This window comes from Scyliorhinus canicula, chromosome 13 (assembly GCF_902713615.1).
Source record: "Scyliorhinus canicula chromosome 13, sScyCan1.1, whole genome shotgun sequence".
Classification (NCBI taxonomy): Eukaryota; Metazoa; Chordata; class Chondrichthyes; order Carcharhiniformes; family Scyliorhinidae; genus Scyliorhinus; species Scyliorhinus canicula.
Genome location: NC_052158.1, coordinates 10,170,523 through 10,190,622, shown reverse-complemented (window position 1 = coordinate 10,190,622; position 20,100 = coordinate 10,170,523). Strand labels below are relative to the sequence as shown.

General features: G+C 49.5%; 1 protein-coding gene and 1 long non-coding RNA gene across 2 annotated transcripts in view; both read right to left on the bottom strand.

Moving 5' to 3' along the window:
* Window positions 1–20,100, bottom strand: part of LOC119976467 — a 223,851-nt gene that overhangs the window by 117,559 nt on the left and 86,192 nt on the right. Inside the window, 1 exon segment of the mRNA XM_038817005.1 lies at window positions 4,023–4,499. Within this exon segment, the coding sequence (XP_038672933.1) occupies window positions 4,023–4,499 (477 nt within the window).
* Window positions 2,940–3,905, bottom strand: LOC119975750. The gene is made up of 3 exons (XR_005462792.1): window positions 3,838–3,905; window positions 3,511–3,744; window positions 2,940–2,963 (listed from the first exon to the last, which is right to left on the bottom strand). It is a non-coding gene; the product is annotated as an uncharacterized LOC119975750 (long non-coding RNA).

Genomic DNA, 20,100 nt, shown 5'->3' with positions numbered 1-20,100 from the left:
TCCCTTCCTTATCATTAAGCTCCACCCCACAGTCCCAATTACCTCTCTATCCCCTTTCTACCCTCCCTGCACCCCCTGTGCCCCCCCCACATTTCCCCTGATCCCTGTCATTCCCCCCGCCAGGCACTCCCTCCCCACTGGGACATGCACAGCGACCCCTGTCACTTTTATACCACCTGGCGCTAACCTTCCCTGTTAGTGTGGTGTGCCCCCCCCCCCCCCCCCCGGGGCTGATCATTCCCCTTCCTTATGTCCAATCAGTTGCCATCCTCTCTGTCTCCTCTTCACCCTCTCCTACATTCCGCTGCCCCTTCCTCCCTGTGAGCTCGTGCTCTTTCTCAAAGCAAGGCAGGACTGTCCCGCACAAACATTGTTCATGTCATCACTTTTCTTTTCCTTTTCTCTCCCTGCACCTTTCCCATCGCTGCATTGTTTGCCTTTCATCTGGGCCATTCGTCCGCACGAACTCGTCTGCCTCTGCCGGGGTGGCCGGGAGTGGGGGAGGGAATAATGTTCATTACTCTGGAATGTCACTCAGCCTGTCCTTGTACAGGGCTGATTTTGGTTGGTTGAACCCGGCCCTGCGCTTTGCCAGGTCTGTCCAAATGTCTTGGGACATCCGTGTTCTGTGTCTTTCCCAAGTGCTCGCTTTGGACTATCGAGCCCACCGCAGGATCCTCTCCCGATCCTGGTACCTGTAACTTACCATTTATGGCCCTTGGCTTCTCCCCGGCCTTGTGCTTCAGTCGGAGTGTCCTGTCGGCCCTGTCAATCTTCGGTGGCTGAGGGAAGCTGTCACTTCCAATCAAGGTGCTCAACATCTGGGCCACGTAGTCAGTCGGGTCTCTGCCCTCGATCCCCTCTGGCAGGCCCACGATTCAAATATTCTGCCACCGAGACCAGTTCTCCTGGTCTTCAAGCTTCCCCTTAAGGCACCCTTGGGTCACCACCAACCTTTCTATCTCTGCTTCCAGAGCAGTGATCCTGTCGCTCTGGCCGGTTGATGCCTCTTCGAACTTCTGGATTGTATTCCCCTGAGCCTCCAGCTTCTTCCCCATTCCTTTGAGGGCCGTCTACATGGTGACCAGCTCCACGGTCACGGCCACCTTGACCACCCCCTGTTCCACTTTGATCTCTTCCTTCATCGCGGTCAATTCCTTGCTTCAGAATGTCTTCCATCCCTCTCCAGGTCGGGGGGGGGGGGGGGGCGGAGGGGGGGGGGGGGGGGGGGGGGGTTGGGAGGTGGCATTGTCCAGGTCATCGGTTTCCTTCTCTCGGGGGTGGTCGGGTTCGCCGTCTCACTTGCTGCTCCAGCCCTTTTCCACCACTTCTGGCTTCCCGACGGCCTCTTGAGCTACTGCTTGCTGACATTTTGCTCTTATTCTTTGCCTTTTCTGATCAGGAGTAGAATAAGTCCGAATTTTTGCGCTGAATTCGGCCAAAAATACCTGATATGTGACTGCTGAGCACATCCCAGTCACCGGAAGTCAGGTTTTCAGCATTTTTGATGATGGAGAAAATGTACAAAGTGAAATATTAATCACGTTTCTATAATTGAGAAAGGGAGAACTTGGAAATTCAAAGGCAGAGAATGGAAACCCCCAGGTCCTGAAAAAGGTTCACAGTCTGATAACAGATTAGTTACCGGGATATCACAAATCACAGGGGAAGAGAAACATTTAGCCTGTCCACTTGCTGTTTTACCCTGGCACTGCTGGTGCCACCCAGGCACCCTGGCACTGCTGGTGCCACTTGGGTGCCAGCCTGGCACTGCCAAGGTGGTACTGCCAAGTTGGTACTGCCAAGCAAACATTTTTTGTGTGGGTGCGATCGGGCCGAGGATGCCCTGTGGGGAGGGGGGGGGGGGGGTGTCGGGAAGAGTTTGGGGGTCGCTTGGGGGCGAGGGAGCTCCGATGAGCAGAGCTCCTCAGTGTACAAAATGGAGCTACATTGGGCTTCAACCACACATTCCTCGTTGAGGCCCCTCATCAAAGGTGAGTCGCCGGGAAACACGCGCTCACTGTGGGATTTATTCCCATTTAGTAAAATTGCACCCAAAGTTTGTAGAACAAAGACTAAATAATCTGGAACTTAATGTTCAACTCCGCAATAACTGATCCCACAACCCGCCGAGAATCCTGCTCTCCTCTACTGGCATCTTGAATATCTCTGATTTTAGTCACTCCCCCATTGGGAGCTGGACCTTCAGCTGCCGAGGCCCTGAGCTCTGGAATTCCCTCCCTGATCCTCTCCGTCTCTCTGTCTCTCTTTCTTCCTCAATCACTCTCTCGAAAATTGACAGCCGTCATCCGGATTAATATTTCCTGATGTGTCTCTGTGTCAATTTCTGCTTATTAACGCTCCTGTGAACCTCCATCAGACTTGATATTACATTAAAGGCGCTATGTTGTTGTTGTTAAGGACACAGAGCCAGCTTATGTTATAGAATAAAAATAGAACTCCCTTTAACGTGTGACTTTCTTGGGTTGCTCAGGCTTCATGCAGGGACATGGATGACCCATTCCTTGGATAAATGGACCGTGCGGCTCTCTCAGGGTCAGTCGGAAGGTCACAGACACTAACAGCCAACATCAGGCAAGTGATCACTTCCAGCCTGGGAACCAGGTTGTATTATTTACCTGACATCTTGTCATTTATACAATATTGTGGAACAGTTATAGACAATCTAATACTGTTTAATCACAGCCATAAAGATAGTTATTATCAAGGAGTTGTGTGTGAATTATAAATGGAAATGTTGGCGTACGAAGAACAAACCTTTAAAGTTGTGACAACAACCAAGAAATAAATCCGTAAGGACACTTTACTGAGTTATTTTATCAAACTGCAGAGTTTCAGTAAATAATAAAAAATAAGAACATAATTTTGAGGCTTTTTAACATCAAACTCTGCAGAGTTTCAGTGAAGAACATGTCCTACCTGCTCTTCCGACAAGCTTCCTCCTGAAAGAAATGAATGAGGAACAGTGAGGATGACAGTAACAGATTTCAGGAGGAGTTAGACAGGCTGGTGAAATGAGCAGTCTCAGAGCAGATGTGATTTCACACGGAAGTGGAAAGTCATGGATTTTGGAAGGAAGATTGTGGAGAGTCAAATAAACTGGAACTGAGCATCAGTCCCGCTCACAGACACAGTGACTCTCACACACCGTACCAGACACACCCACACACTCACAACATGGAACTGGAACTGGATTACAATGGGAGTTCCAGGAGAAAATTAAACTTGGGGAACATGGAAATAATCACAAAGCAAGTGTGAAGAAGATCAGGAAAACTCATTCTCAGGAGGTTACAGAAATTCCCGGGAATCTGCAGACAGTGCAGGAGCCGTCACTTGAGAGACAACAGCAGAACAATTCAGGAAGGGAAACAATTTCAGTTTAATTCTGTTTCCATTCAGTCAGTAAATTCTATATTAATTTCAGTTATCATCAGTTGCTTTGTGACTGTGAAGTTTCACTGAACTGACCCCAATATATTCCCTCACCTTCAGAAATATCAGCTCGTCTTTTTGCTCCATCTGTTTCTGCAACTTTGAGAGTTTCTCCTCAATATAATTTAAATTCTCCTGAATCTCTCAAAGGTTTTTCTCCATTGGTTCTAGAATCCTCTCCTCTTCTTCCCTGAGATCTCTGAGTAAACGCTGCTCTTTCTCAGTGAGAATCTGGTGCATTTTACTGAACTCGGATGTGATGTGGGTCTGCAGACAGCTCGACTGTTCCTACCAAATGAAATGTGAAACATAATTAATGTCCCGCGACAAAGGGAACAAAACTAACCGAGATCCCAGAAAATCAGCACAGGGAGACCTTACCCTAACTTCAGAAATCTTCCCTTTCTGTTTCTGTTCCATTTGTAGAACCGCAGATTTCTTCGCAGTGAGAGAATCTAAGGAATATTTCAGCTGATCCTGAGATTGGGAGAGAAAATCACAGAATGAAAGTTTTCAACCAGGAAATGTGATAAAACCATCCGTTTATAAAAGAATTTCCCCTTTACCTTGTAGATTTCAACAGCTTCTTTAATCGGCAGGAAGCGGTGCTCTCTGTGTTCCCGCGAATCTCTACAAATCTCACAGATCAATTTCTTGTCAGTTTCACAAAACAGCTTCAGTTCTTCCTGATGTTTCTCACAGTGAAGTTTAATTTCCATCTCTTTCGGATTCAGCTTTAATTTTCGAGCTTTCTCGGCCAGATTCCCCAAGGCCCGATTTATCCTGAGGTTTCTTTCCGGAAACTCCTCTCTACATTCCGGGCAGGAGTTTATCTCCTTCTTTTCCCAACACTGGGAGATACAGGAGCGGCAGAAGTTGTGTCCACAATCCAGTGTTACCGGATCAGTGAAGAAATCGAGACAAATGGGACAAATTGTCTCCTCGGCCAAACTCTGGACCTGTTGTCTGGAAGCCATGTTCACACTCAGCACTTCCTGATTCAAAACTGGCTTTAATTTAGATGTTACTGATTCCCTGAACATCTTCAATTACGCGATTTCCTGATGAGGTTCATGACAATACTCCGATAATTCTTACTAAAAGCTATTTACTGTCCTGGTGACTGTTTCACGGGCAGAAATAACACCGTACTCTGTTGAAGGAAACCCGGTTTAACACAGGGAGTGCGGATTGAACCCTGGCTGCCAGGTTAAGGTCCATGGGGTGTTGGCAGTGTAGGAGGAAGGAGTTGGAGGGTGGGGACTGATATTACATTGCCCTCTGCCCCAGACCGAACTTGCTGCCGAATACAGAGCCTCTGGTGAAACACGGGCTAAGATCCAGATTCAGAAACTGAATCGTGTTCATGATTGCAGCCACTCAGCCTTAAACACAAAGAGACTGGAAAAGTCACGGAGTCATTCTCGATGATAGATACAGAAAAGATCTTTCCAGGGATTGGGCCTGTGAGGTTCAATTTATTTGCAAGGAAGTCTTGCATTCATATAGCGCCTTTCACAACCTCTGCACGCCCCAGATGTGTTAAAGGCCGCAAAGTATTTCCAGTGTGGAGATACTGTTGTCATAGCAACATAGAGTTATTACTGCACAGAGAGAGGCCCTTCGGCCCATCGGGTCCACGCTATCCATCAAGTACCTATCTATTCTAATCCCATTTTTCCAACACTTGGTCCGTGGCCTTGTGTGCTTTGGCATTTCTCGCGCTCATCTAAATGCTGCTTAAATGTTTTGAGGGTTAGCGGGGGGGGTGCGGTCAGGAGGGAACAAGAAGTGGGAGACAATCCGGCGCCAGGAATGGGGGCCACCAAGGTAGCTGGGCGGGCTAGCTCACAGAAGCGCAGTGGCGGGTGTGCATATGTTTGGTTTATTAAAGGGGTTGGGTTACAGAGTGTTGTTACTACGAGGGGGAGGGGGGTAAATGTTCTGCTGACGAGGGAGGGGCTTGGGCTAAGGGACAGAGAGGAGGTTGGGGGCGGAGGCTGCCTGGGGGCGGACCGGTGGAGGCGGAGCATGGGCTGGAGGCGGGCCCAAAAAAGGGGACGGCTGATCGGCGAAAGGGGGGTGCAATGAGCCCCCCCCCCTAACTAGGCTGATCACCAGGAATCACCAGGAATGTTCGAGGATCAAATGGGCCAGTCAAGAGGGCACGTGTGTTCGCGCATCTTAGGGGACTGAAGGCAGACGTGGTAATGTTGCAGGAGACGCACCTCAGAGTAACTGACCAGATTAGGTTGAGGAAAGGCTGGGTCAGTCAGGTCTTTCACTCGGGACTAAACTCAAAGACGAGAGGGGTCGTGATCCTGATCAATAAGCGGGTGGTGTTTGAGGCGGGTAGAATAGTCTCGGACGTGGAAGGTCGGTACAGTATGGTCAGTGGGAAACTGGAGGGGGTGCAGGTGGCATTAGTGAATGCCAAATTGGGATGATGTGGCGTTCATAAAGAGGATGCTGGGGAAGATACCGGACCTGGTCGCGCACAGGTTGGTCATGGGAGGGAACTTCAACACAGTTATTGACCCTGGCTTGGACCGGTCAGGCTCGAAAATGGGCAGGGTGCCAGCAATGGCAAAGGAACTAAAAGGGTTCATGGAGCAGATGGGGGGAGTGGATCCACGGAGATTTGGGCAGCCGAGGATGAAGGAGTTCTCCTTCTACTCACATGTGCATAAAGTGTTCTCCCAGATGGATTTCTTTATTTTGAGCAGCACCTTACCGGCAGGGGTGGTGGACACGGGGTACTTGCCGATCACAATCTCAGACCATGCTCCACACTGGGTTGACCTGCAGGTTAGTAAAGACAGTAACCAGCGCCCGCACTGGAGGTTGGATGTGGGACTTTTGGCTGACGAAAGGATGTGCGAGTGGCAGCGGTGGTCTGGGAAGCACTGAAGGCGGGTGTCAGTGGGGAGTTGATCTCGATACGGGCCCATAGGGAGGAGGTGGACAGGGCAAAGACGGACCGACTGGTTAAGGAGATATTACAGATCGATAGGAGATATGCAGAGACCCCAGAGGCAGGGCTTTTAAGGGAACGGCGGAGGTTATAGGCAGAGTTCGGCTTGTTAACCACAGGGAGGGCGGTGGAGCAGCTGAGAAAGACGAGGGGGGCGATTTATGAGTATGGAGAGAAGGCCAGCAGAATGCTTGCACAGCAGCTTAGAAAGAGGGAGGCAGCCAGGGAGTTAGGGAAAGTAAATGACGGAGATGGGAACCTGGTGGGAGATTCAGCAGGGGTGAATAAGGCGTTTAGGGATTTCTACAGTCGGCTGTACAGGTCGGAACCCCCTAAGGGGCCGGAGGGGATGAGGCACTTTTTGGGGGGGCTGAATTTCCCAAAGGTGGACGGGGAGCTGGTAGAAGGGGTGGGGTCCCCGATCGGGTTGGAAGAGATAGTGGAGGGTCTGAAGGCCATGCAGTCGGGTAAAGTCCCGGGGCCGGACAGGTACCCAGTGGAGTTTTCTAAAAAGTTCTCTGGGATATTGGAGCCGGTGTTGATGAGGATGTTCAATGAGGCAAGGGAAAGAGGGGTGCTGCCCCCGACAATGTCACAGGCCACGATTTTGTTGATTCTGAAGTGGGACAAGGACACGGAGCTGTGTGGGTCCGACAGGCATATATCCCTGTTGACTGTGGACGCCAAATTGCTGGCCAAAATTTTGTCCTCCATGATTGAGGATCGTGTTCCGGACATTATTGGGGAGGACCAGACGGGGTTTGTTAAGGGTAGGCAGTTGGTGACCAATGTAAGAAGGTTGTTAAACGTGATCATGATGCCCCTGAAGGTAGGGAGGTGGAGATAGTGATCGCAATGGATGCAGAAAAGGCTTTTGATCGAGTAGAATGGGAATATCTGTGGGAGGTACTGGGGCGGTTCGGATTTGGGCAGGGCTTTATTGACTGGGTCAGGTTGCTGTATCAGGCTCCTCTGGCAAGTGTACGGACGAATAGGACAACATCGGACTATATTAGACTGCACCTGGAGATGAGACAGGGATGTCCCCTCTCCCCACTGCTGTTCGCGCTAGCTATAGAGCCGTTGGCAATTGCTCTGAGAGTCTCAAGGGGCTGGAAGGGGCTGGTCTGGGAGGGAGGGGCGGGGGGGGGGGGCAAGGTGGAGCACAGTCTCGCTCTATGCAGATGACCTGCTTCTGTATGTATCGGACCCAATAGAGGGATGGAAGAAATCATGAGGATTCTAGGGGAATTTGGCCGATTTTTGGGGTATAAGCTACACATGGGGAAAAGTGAGATGTTTGTGGTCCAGGCGAGGGGACAGGAGAGGCGATTGGGGGAGCTGCCGTTAAGTAGGGGGAAGCTTTAGGTATCTAGGCATTCAAGTGGTGTGGGAATGGGACCGGCTGCACAAGTTAAATCTGGCCCGACTAGTAGATCAAACGAAGGATGATTTTCGGAGATGGGACGAGCTTCCGTTGTTGCTGGCTGGGAAGGTGCAGACGGTGAAGATGACGGTCCTCCCGAGATTCCTGTTTGTATTTCAGTGTCTCCCCATCTTTATTCCGCGGTCCTTATTTAAACGGGTCAACAAAGTGATCACTGGCTTTGTCTGGGCGGGCGAGACACCGCGAGTAAGGAAGGGAATGCTTGAGCGGAGTTGGGGAGAGGGCGGGCTGGTGCTGCCAAATTTTAGTAACTGTTGCTGGGCGGTGAATATAGCCATGATCAGGAAGTGGGTGGTGGGGGAGGGGTCGGCATGGGAGCAAATGGAGGCGGCACCAGTCTGGGGACGTTGGTAACTGCGCCTCTGCCGTTCCTGCCGGCACGGTACTCTACTAGCCCCGTGGTGGGGGCGGCCCTGAGAGTCTGGGGGCAATGGAGGAGATATGTGGGAGCAGAGGGAACATCGGTCTGGTCCCCGATCTGTAATAATCACCGGTTTGCCCCGGGGAGTATGGATGGGGGGTTCCGGATATGGCGGAGGGCAAGGATTGAGACGATGGGGGATATGTTTATAGAGGCGAGCTTTCCGAGTATGAGGGCGCTGGAGGAGAAGTTTGGGCTGGTGAGGGGAACCAAATTCAGGTGTCTGCAGGTGCGGGACTTCCTACGTAAACAGGTGTCAACCTTCCCACCCCTGACACTAAGGTGGATTCAGGACAGGGTAGTTTCCAGGGGGTGGGTAGGGGAAGGGAGCGTCTCTGACATTTACAAGGAATTTATGGGGTCAGAGGAGACGCAGACCGAGGAGCTGAAGCGCAAGTGGGAGGAGGAGCTGGGAGGAGAGATAGAGGATGGTCTATGGGCGGATGCGTTGAGTAGAGTCAACACGTTCACAACATGTGCCAGGCTCAGCCTGATACAATTCAAGGTCGTTCATTGGACTCACATGACAGTGGCCCAGATGAGCAGGTTCTTTGGGGTGGAAGACAGGTGTGCAAAGTGTGTGGGAGGACCAGCGAACCATGTCCACATGTTCTGGGCATGTCTGAAGCTTAGAGGATTTTGGGAGGGGTTTGCAGATGTCATGTCCACGGTGTTCAAAACAAGGGTGACACCGAGTCCAGAGGTGGCGATTTTCAGGGTGTGGGAAGACCCAGGAATCCAGGGGGAGAAAGGGGCAGGCGTTCTGGCATTTGCTTCCCTGGTAGCCCGGAGACGGATACTATTAGCTTGGAGGGACTCAAAGCCCCCGAAGTCGGAGACCTGGCTATCGGACATGGCTAGCTTTCTCAGTTTTAGAAAATCAAGTTCGTCTTGAGAGGGTCAATGTTAGGGTTCACCCGGAGGTGGCAGCCGTTCGTCGACTTCTTTGCAGAAAATTAATCGTCAGCAGAAGACGGGGGGGGGGGGTTAGTTTAGATTAGAGTTGAGGGTTAATAAATGTGGGACCTGTAAGGGAGGGACTATGCACTATGTTTATAGTTTCATGCACATTGTTTATTGTGTTGTTGTTACAATACCAAAAATACCTCAATAAAATGTTTATTAAAAAAATGTTGTGAGGGTTTCTGCCTCTATCACCCTTTCAGGCAGCGAGTTCCAGATTCCCACCACCCTCTGGGTGAAAAAGTTTTTCTTCAAATCCTCTCGAAACCTCCTGCCCCTTACCTTAAACTCCCCTGGTTATTGACCCCAGGGGAAAAGTTTCTTCCTATCTCCCCCATTAATGTCCTTCATTAGTTTGTACACCGCAATCCCGTCCCCCCTCAGCCTTCTCTGCTCGAAGGAGAACAACCCCAGCCTAACCTGCCTCTCTTCACAGCTGAAACGCTCCAGCCCAGGGAACATCCTGGTGAATCTCCGCTGCACCTTTTCCAGTGCAATTACCTCCTTCCTACGATGATGGCCAGAACTGTACACAGTCCTCCAGCAGTGACGTAACGAGCGTTTTATACAGTTCGATCATAACCTCCCTCCTGTTATAATCAATGCCTCTGTTCATAAAGACATTATCTCAAAAGCCTTCTCAACCACCTTGTCTACCTGTCCTGCTGCCTTCAGGGATCTATGGACATGCACCCCAAGGTCCCAATGGTCCTCTGTACTCCCTGGTATCCTATGGTGCATTGTGTATTTCCTTGCCTTGTTAGTCCCCCCAAACTGCATCACCTCACGCTTATTTCGGTTAAATTCCATTTGCCACTGTTCTGCCGATCTGCCAAACCCGTCTATATTACCCTGTAATCTAATGGTTTCCTCTTCGTTATTTACCACAGCATCAATTTTCCTGTCACCTTCAAACTTGCTGATCATAACCCACATTCAGATCCAGGTCATTAATGTTCATGACAAACAGAAAGGGACCCAGCACCGATTCCTGGGGTAGACCAGTGGACACAGGCTGCCAGTCACAAAACCAACCTTCAACCATCACCCTCTGCCTCCTGCCTCCTGCCACAAAGCCAATTTTGGATCCCATTTGCCAAATTTCCCTGGATCCCACAGACTCTTACCTTCTTGATCAGCCTCCTGTGCGGAACCTTGTCAAAAGCCTTAAAGGCCATGTAGATTACATCAACTGCACTTCCCTTATCTACATTCCTAGTCACCTCCTCAAAAAAGTCAATCAAATTTGTTTGACATGTTTCTCCCCTTACAAAGTTGTGCTGACAATCCTTGATTAATCCTTCTCAATTGAACTGGAGATTAATTCTGTCCTTCATAATTTTTTCCAACCATTTCCCTACCGTTGCTGTCAGACTGACTGGTCTGTAATTCCCTGGTTTATCCATGTTTCACTTCTGGAATAATGGCACCACAGGACGATTATTCACTAATGTGGCAGCAGCGAATGTTGGGAAATACATCAGTCACCTTGAACACAGCAAAGAAACAAATGACACCATCCAGCTGTTTATAGGGGTTGTTGAGGGGGATATTTAAGTCACGATGTGAGGAAAATATTCTCATTTTCATGTTGGAATCATGTCATGTTATTATTTACTCCTGCCTGACAGGCCAGACTGGGCGATGGCGTACTGCTTCATCCGAGAATCTGGTACGTCCGTCTAAATTATATGTACAAATCTCAATTACCTGACTTGATTTAGAAGTTAACAACACAACCAGTGAACCACAGCTACCATTTACCACTGGAGCCAACCCAGCTTCCCCATTGATTGGAGGAGATGGTCATTGTGTGGCACGAATATAACTTGCTACTTGTCAACTGCAGCCTGGATAATGTCCAGGTCTTGCTGCATTTGGACATGGATTGCTTCATTATCTGAGAAGTCGCGAATGGTGCTGACCATTATGCAGTCATCCGCAAACATCCCCACTTCTGACCTTACGATGGAAGTGAGGTCGTTGATGAAGCAGCTGAAGATGGTTGGGCCTAGGACACTACTCTGAGCAACTCCTGCAGTGATGTCCTGGAGCTGAGATGATTGTCCTCGAACCACGACAATCATATTCCTTTGTGCCAGGTATGACTCCAACCACTGGAAAGGTTCCCCCTGATTCCCATTGACCCCAATATTGCCAGTGCTCCTTGATGCCATACTGACTTGATGTCAGGGGCAGTCACTCTCTCCTCACCTCTGGCGTTTAGCTTGTTTGCCCATATCTGAACTAAGGCTGTAATGAGGTCAGTGTGGTGATATGCATCACTGTAAATACACAACGGTTAATGTAAATACATGTAGGCTAGCTAGACACTAGAGGGAGCACCAGAGACATGACACACAGACACTCAACCAATAGGTCAGTAAGATAGGACACGACTAATGGGCATTCATGATACACACAGAGGTGACACTACCACAGGGGGGCATTACACCAACCCATATATAAAGGACACAGCACACATGATCTTCCTCTTTCCAGTGGAAACACTAGATACACAGGGTTGATTCAATATCACACCCACCACATGGATTGTAGCAGACTGGTTTGTCAGTCTGAGTAGCTATAGAAGGATTAACAGTAGTGGCGAATCTGAGTAGGAGAATTGTAAATAGTTCAATAAACGTGTTGAAGTTGTCTCCACATCTGAACCTTCCTTTGTCAGCGTGCACATCAAGGAAGCCGCTTATGCTATGCAAAGCGCATAACAAGACACTCAGGAGCTGAGTGAATCTGGTGGAATCCGAAGGAGATAGACTCCTGTCCGGAACGTAGAGAGGAGTTTCCGGAAAGAAACCGCAGTATAAATTGGGCTTTAGTGAATGTGGTCGAGAAAGCTCAAAAATAAAAGCTGAATCGGGAAGAGAAGGAACTTAAACGTCACTGTGAGGAACATCAGGAAGAACTGAAGCTGTCCGTGAGCAGGTTATTGTGACTTTGTACAAATGTACAGCATGTGAAGAGTTTTTTTTTTTAAATTTAGATTACCCAATTATTTTTTCCAATTAAGGGGCAATTTAGCGTGGCCAATCCACCTACTCTGCACATTTTTGGGTTGTGGGGGCGAAACCCACACAGACACGGGGAGAATGTGCGAACTCCACATGGACAGTGACCCAGAGCTGGATCGAACCTGGGACCTCAGCGCCGTGAGGCGGTTGTGCTAACCACTAGGCCACCGTGCTGCCCCAGCATGTGAAGAGTTAATGTTATGTTAAAACTAGCCACTAGATGGAGCTAAGGACAATACTATAAATTGCACTGACTCTTAGGCTTCTGGGAGACAAGGGGAGGAGAAGGAGAGAGGAAAGTAAGAGAATACTGGAGTTAAGTGCATTGTAGAGCTAGAGAAGATATGATATAGTTATAGTTAGAATATAGAGATAGTGTTAGTGGCTGTAGTTTCATTATATATTTGTTTACTGTTGGAATTAGTGTCAAACTCTAATTTAAGTCGTGTAAATAAAATTAGCTTAGTTCATGAAAAGAGCATCAAGTGTCTTTGTGATCACTACGCCTTCCATCCTGGAGATACCCTCACAAAGATCACCAGTTATTGCTGAGTATTGCTTGATACTGTAGCACTATTGATGACCCCTTCCATCACTTTACTGATAATGGAGAGTTGACTGATTGGCCGGGTTGGATTTGTCCTGTTTTTGTGTGCAGCACATACCTGGGAATTTTTCCACATTGCCAGTGTTATAGTTGTAGTGGAAAAGCTTGCTGAGGGGTGCGGCAAGTTCTGGAGCACCAGTCTTTGGGATTATTGCTGGAATTTTGTCAGGGTCCAGAGTTTTGCAGTATCCAGTGCCTTCAGCTGTTTCTGATATCATGTAGAGGTGAATCAAATTTACTGAAGGCTTAAAGAGGAGACCGAGATCGATCGTTCACATCACTCTCCTGGCAATTTAGCCTGTCCAATCCGCCTAACCTGCACATTTTTGGACTGTGGGAGGAAACCGGAACACCCGGAGGAAACCCACGCAGACACGGGGAGAACATGCAAACTCCGCACAGTCACCTGAGGTCAGAATTGAACCTGGGTCTCTGACACTGTGAGGCTGCAGTGCTAACCACTGTGCCACCAAATGTGCTCTCCCCGTCTCTGCATCGTATACAGGACAATCAGCTTTTTAATATTAGGATCTACTTTCTGTCCATTTCTTTCCCCTTTCTCCATTTGCCTCTGTTAGGGGTCAGTGCTCGGATCCCTGTTCCTCCTGATTCACATTAATGACCGAGACCAGGGGGTTCCCAAACTGCGGTGAAGGGCCCCCAGTGGGTCCGTGGAGCTGGCGGCCGCCGGTTAAAACGAGCAAAGTTTTAAACAATTATAAAATCGAGTAGGCCATTCAGAGCAAGGCTTCCGGGAGCTCTGGATGGTGATAGGCTGACTGTGATTGGTCCATTTGATTTATTCAATCTGGTTGTTGCTGAGCAGAAAGACCCGCGGCAAAGAGACTTCTGGAGAGAGTCAGCACTGAGTGTGTGTGTGAGGATGTGTGTGTGAGGATGAGTGTGTGTGAGGATGTGTGTGAGAGGATGAGTGTGTGTGAGAGAGGATGAGTGTGTGAGAGAGGGTGAGTCAGAGAGGATGAGTGTGTGAGAGAGGATGAGTGTGTGAGAGGATGAGTGTGTGTGAGAGGATGAGTGTGTGTGAGAGAGGATGAGTGTGTGTGAGGATGAGTGTGTGTGTGAGGATGAGTGTGTGTGAGAGGATGAGTGTGTGTGAGAGGATGAGTGTGTGTGAGAGGATGAGTGTGTGTGAGAGGATGAGTGTGTGTGTGAGGATGAGTGTGTGTGAGAGGATGAGTGTGTGTGAGGATGAGTGTGTGTGAGAGAGAGGATGTGTGTGTGAGGATGTGTGTGTGTGTGAGGATGAGTGTGTGTGTGAGGATGAGTGTGTGTGTGAGGATGAGTGTGTGTGTGAGGATGAGTGTGTGTGTGTGAGGTGAGTGTGTGTGTGAGGATGAGTGTGTGTGTGTGTGAGGATGAGTGTGTGTGTGTGGGGATGAGTGTGTGTGTGAGGATGAGTGTGTGTGTGTGAGGATGAGTGTGTATGAGAGGATGAGTGTGTGTGTGAGGATGAGTGCGTGTGTGTGAGGATGAGTGTGTGTGTGAGGATGAGTGTGTGTGTGAGGATAAGTGTGTGTGTGAGGATAAGTGTGTGTGTGTGAGGATGAGTGTGTGTGTGTGAGGATGAGTGTGTGTGAGGATGAGTGTGTGTGTGAGGATGAGTGTGTGTGTGTGAGGATGAGTGTGTGTGTGAGGATGAGTGTGTGTGTGTGAGGATGAGTGTGTGTGAGGATGAGTGTGTGTGTGTGAGGATGAGCGTGTGTGTGTGAGGATGAGTGTGTGTGTGAGGATGTGTGTGTGAGGATGTGTGTGTGAGGATGTGTGTGTGTGTGAGGATGAGTGTGTGAGGATGAGTGTGTGTGTAAGGATGAGTGTGTGTGTGTGAGGATGAGTGTGTGTGAGGATGAGTGTGTGTGTGAGGATGTGTGTGTGAGGATGTGTGTGTGAGGATGTGTGTGTGAGTGTGTGTGTGAGGATGAGTGTGTGTGTGTGTGTGAGGATGAGTGTGTGTGTGTGTGAGGCTGAGTGTGTTTGAGAGGATGATGTGTGTGTGTGAGAGGATGAGTGTGTGTGAGAGAGAGGATGTGTGTGTGAGGATGTGTGTGTGTGTGAGGATGAGTGTGTGTGAGGATGAGTGTGTGTGTGAGGATGAGCGTGTGTGTGAGGATGAGTGTGTGTGTGAGGATGAGTGTGTGTGTGAGGATGAGTGTGTGTGTGTGAGAGGATGAGTGTGTGTGTGTGTGAGGCTGAGTGTGTTTGAGAGGATGAGTGTGTGTGTGTGAGATGAGTGTGTGTGAGAGGATGAGTGTGTGTGAGGATGTGTGTGTGAGAGAGAGAGGATGTGTGTGTGAGGATGTGTATGTGTGTGAGGATGAGTGTGTGTGTGAGGATGAGTGTGTGTGTGAGGATGAGTGTGTGTGAGAGAGAGGATGTGTGTGTGAGGATGTGTGTGTGTGTGAGGATGAGTGTGTGTGGGGTGAGGATGAGTGTGTGTGTGAGAGGATGAGTGTGGGCGTGAGGATGAGTGTGTGTGTGAGGAAGAGTGTGTGTGAGGATGAGTGTGGGTGTGAGGATGAGTGTGTGTGTGAGAGGATGAGTGTGTGTGTGAGAGGATGTGTGTGTGAGGATGTGTGTGTGTGTGTGTGTCTGTGTGAGGATGAGTGTGTGTGTGAGGATGAGTGTGTGTGAGGATGTGTGTGTGAGGATGTGCGTGTGAGGGTGAGTGTGGGTGTGAGGATGAGTGTGTGTGTGAGGATGTGTGTGTGTGAGGATGAGTGTGTGTGTGAGGATGTGTATGTGTGTGAGGATGGTGTGTGTGTGAGGATGTGTGTGTGTGTGGAGGGTGTGTGTGTTTGTGTGTGGAGGATGTGTGTGTGGAGGATGTTGGGGTGGTGGGAGGATGTGTGTGTGTGTGTGAGAGAGAGGATGCGTGTGTGTGAGAGAGGGATGTGTGTGTGTGAGGGAGGGATGTGTGTGTGTGTGAGAGGGTATAAGAGTGTGTGTGAGGATGTGTGTGTGAGGATGAGTGTGTGTGAGGATGAGTGTGTGTGAGGATGCGTGTGTGTGAGGATGAGTGTGTGCGCGTGAGGATGAGTGTGCGTGCGTGAGGATGAGTGTGCGTGTGTGAGGATGAGTGTGTGTGAGGATGAGTGTGTGTGTGTGTGAGGATGAGTGTGCGTGAGGATGTGTGTGTGAGAGGATGTGTACAGCCATGCTGGCTGTTTGGGGCTGTGTTGCTGTTCATTGTGTTAAGATTTAAAACTCAAAGGCCTCAATAAAATCTTTTTCAATAAACGAAATGCCCCTTAACCTCTTCCACAAATCCTGTCAAGCTCCACAACTGCATTGTGGCCCATTCATGCGTGACCTGAATCCCCAAATACCTGAACCACTCTCTTACCACCTTAAATGGTAATGTCCCCAAATGGTCCCCCACCCAGCCGTATTCACTGGAACCAACATACACTTCAGCCCAAACCAAGTGTGTGAGGATGAGTGTGTGTGAGAGGATGAGTGTGTGTGAGAGGATGAGTGTGTGTGTGAGGATGAGTGTGTGTGAGAGGATGAGTGTGTGTGAGGATGAGTGTGTGTGAGAGAGAGGATGTGTGTGTGAGGATGTGTGTGTGTGTGAGGATGAGTGTGTGTGTGAGGATGAGTGTGTGTGTGAGGATGAGTGTGTGTGTGAGGATGAGTGTGTGTGTGTGTGAGGATGAGTGTGTGTGTGTGGGGATGAGTGTGTGTGTGAGGATGAGTGTGTGTGTGTGAGGATGAGTGTGTATGAGAGGATGAGTGTGTGTGTGAGGATGAGTGCGTGTGTGTGAGGATGAGTGTGTGTGTGAGGATGAGTGTGTGTGTGAGGATAAGTGTGTGTGTGAGGATAAGTGTGTGTGTGTGAGGATGAGTGTGTGTGTGTGAGGATGAGTGTGTGTGAGGATGAGTGTGTGTGTGAGGATGAGTGTGTGTGTGTGAGGATGAGTGTGTGTGTGGAGGATGAGTGTGTGTGTGTGAGGATGAGTGTGTGTGAGGATGAGTGTGTGTGTGTGAGGATGAGCGTGTGTGTGAGGATGAGTGTGTGTGTGAGGATGTGTGTGTGAGGATGTGTGTGTGAGGATGTGTGTGTGTGTGAGGATGAGTGTGTGAGGGATGAGTGTGTGTGTAAGGATGAGTGTGTGTGTGTGAGGATGAGTGTGTGTGAGGATGAGTGTGTGTGTGAGGATGTGTGTGTGAGGATGTGTGTGTGAGGATGTGTGTGTGAGTGTGTGTGTGAGGATGAGTGTGTGTGTGTGTGTGAGGATGAGTGTGTGTGTGTGTGAGGCTGAGTGTGTTTGAGAGGATGAGTGTGTGTGTGAGAGGATGAGTGTGTGTGAGAGAGAGGATGTGTGTGTGAGGATGTGTGTGTGTGTGAGGATGAGTGTGTGTGAGGATGAGTGTGTGTGTGAGGATGAGCGTGTGTGTGAGGATGAGTGTGTGTGTGAGGATGAGTGTGTGTGTGAGGATGAGTGTGTGTGTGTGAGAGGATGAGTGTGTGTGTGTGTGAGGCTGAGTGTGTTTGAGAGGATGAGTGTGTGTGTGAGGATGAGTGTGTGTGAGAGGATGAGTGTGTGTGAGGATGTGTGTGTGAGAGAGAGAGGATGTGTGTGTGAGGATGTGTATGTGTGTGAGGATGAGTGTGTGTGTGAGGATGAGTGTGTGTGTGAGGATGAGTGTGTGTGAGAGAGAGGATGTGTGTGTGAGGATGTGTGTGTGTGTGAGGATGAGTGTGTGTGTGAGGATGAGTGTGTGTGAGAGGATGAGTGTGTGTTTGAGGATGAGTGTGTGTGTGAGGAAGAGTGTGTGTGAGGATGAGTGTGTGTGTGAGGATGAGTGTGTGTGTGAGAGGATGAGTGTGTGTGTGAGAGGATGTGTGTGTGAGGATGTGTGTGTGTGTGTGTGTCTGTGTGAGGATGAGTGTGTGTGTGAGATGAGTGTGTGTGAGGATGTGTGTGTGAGGATGTGCGTGTGAGGGTGAGTGTGTGTGTGAGGATGAGTGTGTGTGTGAGGATGTGTGTGTGTGAGGATGAGTGTGTGTGTGAGGATGTGTATGTGTGTGAGGATGTGTGTGTGTGAGGATGTGTGTGTGTGTGGAGGGTGTGTGTGTTTGTGTGTGGAGGATGTGTGTGTGGAGGATGTGTGTGTGTGTGGAGGATGTGTGTGTGTGTGAGAGAGAGGATGCGTGTGTGTGAGAGAGGATGTGTGTGTGTGAGGGAGGATGTGTGTGTGTGTGAGAGGGGATAAGAGTGTGTGTGAGGATGTGTGTGTGAGGATGAGTGTGTGTGAGGATGAGTGTGTGTGAGGATGCGTGTGTGTGAGGATGAGTGTGTGCGCGTGAGGATGAGTGTGCGTGCGTGAGGATGAGTGTGCGTGCGTGAGGATGAGTGTTTGCGCGTGAGGATGTGTGTGTGAGAGGATGTGTACAGCCATGCTGGCTGTTTGGGGCTGTGTTGCTGTTCATTGTGTTAAGATTTAAAACTCAAAGGCCTCAATAAAATCTTTTTCAATAAACGAAATGCCCCTTAACCTCTTCCACAAATCCTGTCAAGCTCCACAACTGCATTGTGGCCCATTCATGCGTGACCTGAATCCCCAAATACCTGAACCACTCTCTTACCACCTTAAATGGTAATGTCCCCAAATGGTCCCCCACCCAGCCGTATTCACTGGAACCAACATACACTTCAGCCCAAACCCAATCCTACTGTGAATTTCAAACAGGACCCTCCACTCTACCTGATCAAAAGCCTTCTCTGGATCCATGGATACAATAACCTCAGATGCTCCCCCCCCCGCCCCCCGACGGAGTCATAATTACATTCAGCAGCCTCCGAATTTTACTGGAGAACTGCCTACCCTTCACAAAGCCTGTTTGATTCTCAGAGGCCACCTCTGACACACACCCCTCCAACTTACATGCCAACGTCTTCACCATTACTTACACATCTGTGTTCAACACTCCAGTGGATCCTTCCCCTTTATTGGGATCAACGAGATACCCTTTATTGGGATCCACGAGATCAATGCCTGTGATAATGTTACTAGCAACTCTCCCTTATCCACCACCCCACTGAACATCTCCAACAAGGGGCAGCACGGTGGTACAGTGGTTACCACTGCTGCCTCACGGCGCCGAGGACCCAGGTTCGATCTTGGCTCCAGGTTATTGTCCGGGTGGAGTTTGCACATTCTACCCGTATCTGCGTGGGTCTCACCCCCACAACCCAAAGATGTGCAGAGTAGGTGGATTGGCCACGCTAAATTGCCCCTAATTGGAAAGAAAAATAATTGGGTTCTCTAAATTTATAAAGAAAAAAGAGGACATCCCCAACAAGTGGGGGGCCAACTCTGTCACAGACTGCTTCTAAAACTCTGCCAGAAAGCCATCCAGCCTCAGGGCCTTCCCTGACTGCATCTAACTGATACAATTCATCACTTCCCTCAGCCCCAATGCTCTTCCAGTGCCTGCCTCTTCCCCACCTCAAGCTCCTGGAACTCCAACCAATCCAGACACATTCCCATGTCCCCCATCTCTCCAACCAGCTCCACCTTATACAACGTCTCGCAGAATGCTTTGAACACCTCATTTATCTTCTCCGGCTCTGACACCAGTTTCCTCTTCTCCATCCTTACCTACAAAATATCCCCAGACGCTGCCTGACACCACAACTGGTGGGCCACCATACGATTTGCCTTCTCTCCATACTCATACTGCACCCACTCACCTTCTGCAGCTGCCCCACTGCCTTACCCGTCATCAACCTATCAAACTGCCCCGGCAACTTCTTCCTTTCCACCAACAACTCCTTTGTGGGCGCCGCCGAGTATCTTTTCTCCACCTCAACTCTCTCCTCTAACAGCCGCTAGTGCTCCTCTCCCCATCCCTTATGAACCTTAAATGAAATAATCTCCTCTTGGACCACCGCCTTCAGCGCCTCCCAAAACATGGCCACCGACACCTCACCATTCTGATTAAGTTCCATACAGTTCTTAATCACCACTCTCAGCCTCTCACAAAGCACCTTATCTGTCAGAAGTCCCAATTCCAACCTCCATCCCAGCCTTTGCAGCTGTCCCAAACTAAGCTTCACCTCCAGCCAGTACAGCGCATGATCCGAGATCACAATTCCCGCATATTCCACCTCTATCATCCCCATCAGCACCGCCTGACTAACCACGAAAATAATCAATCCGAGAGTAGGCCCTATA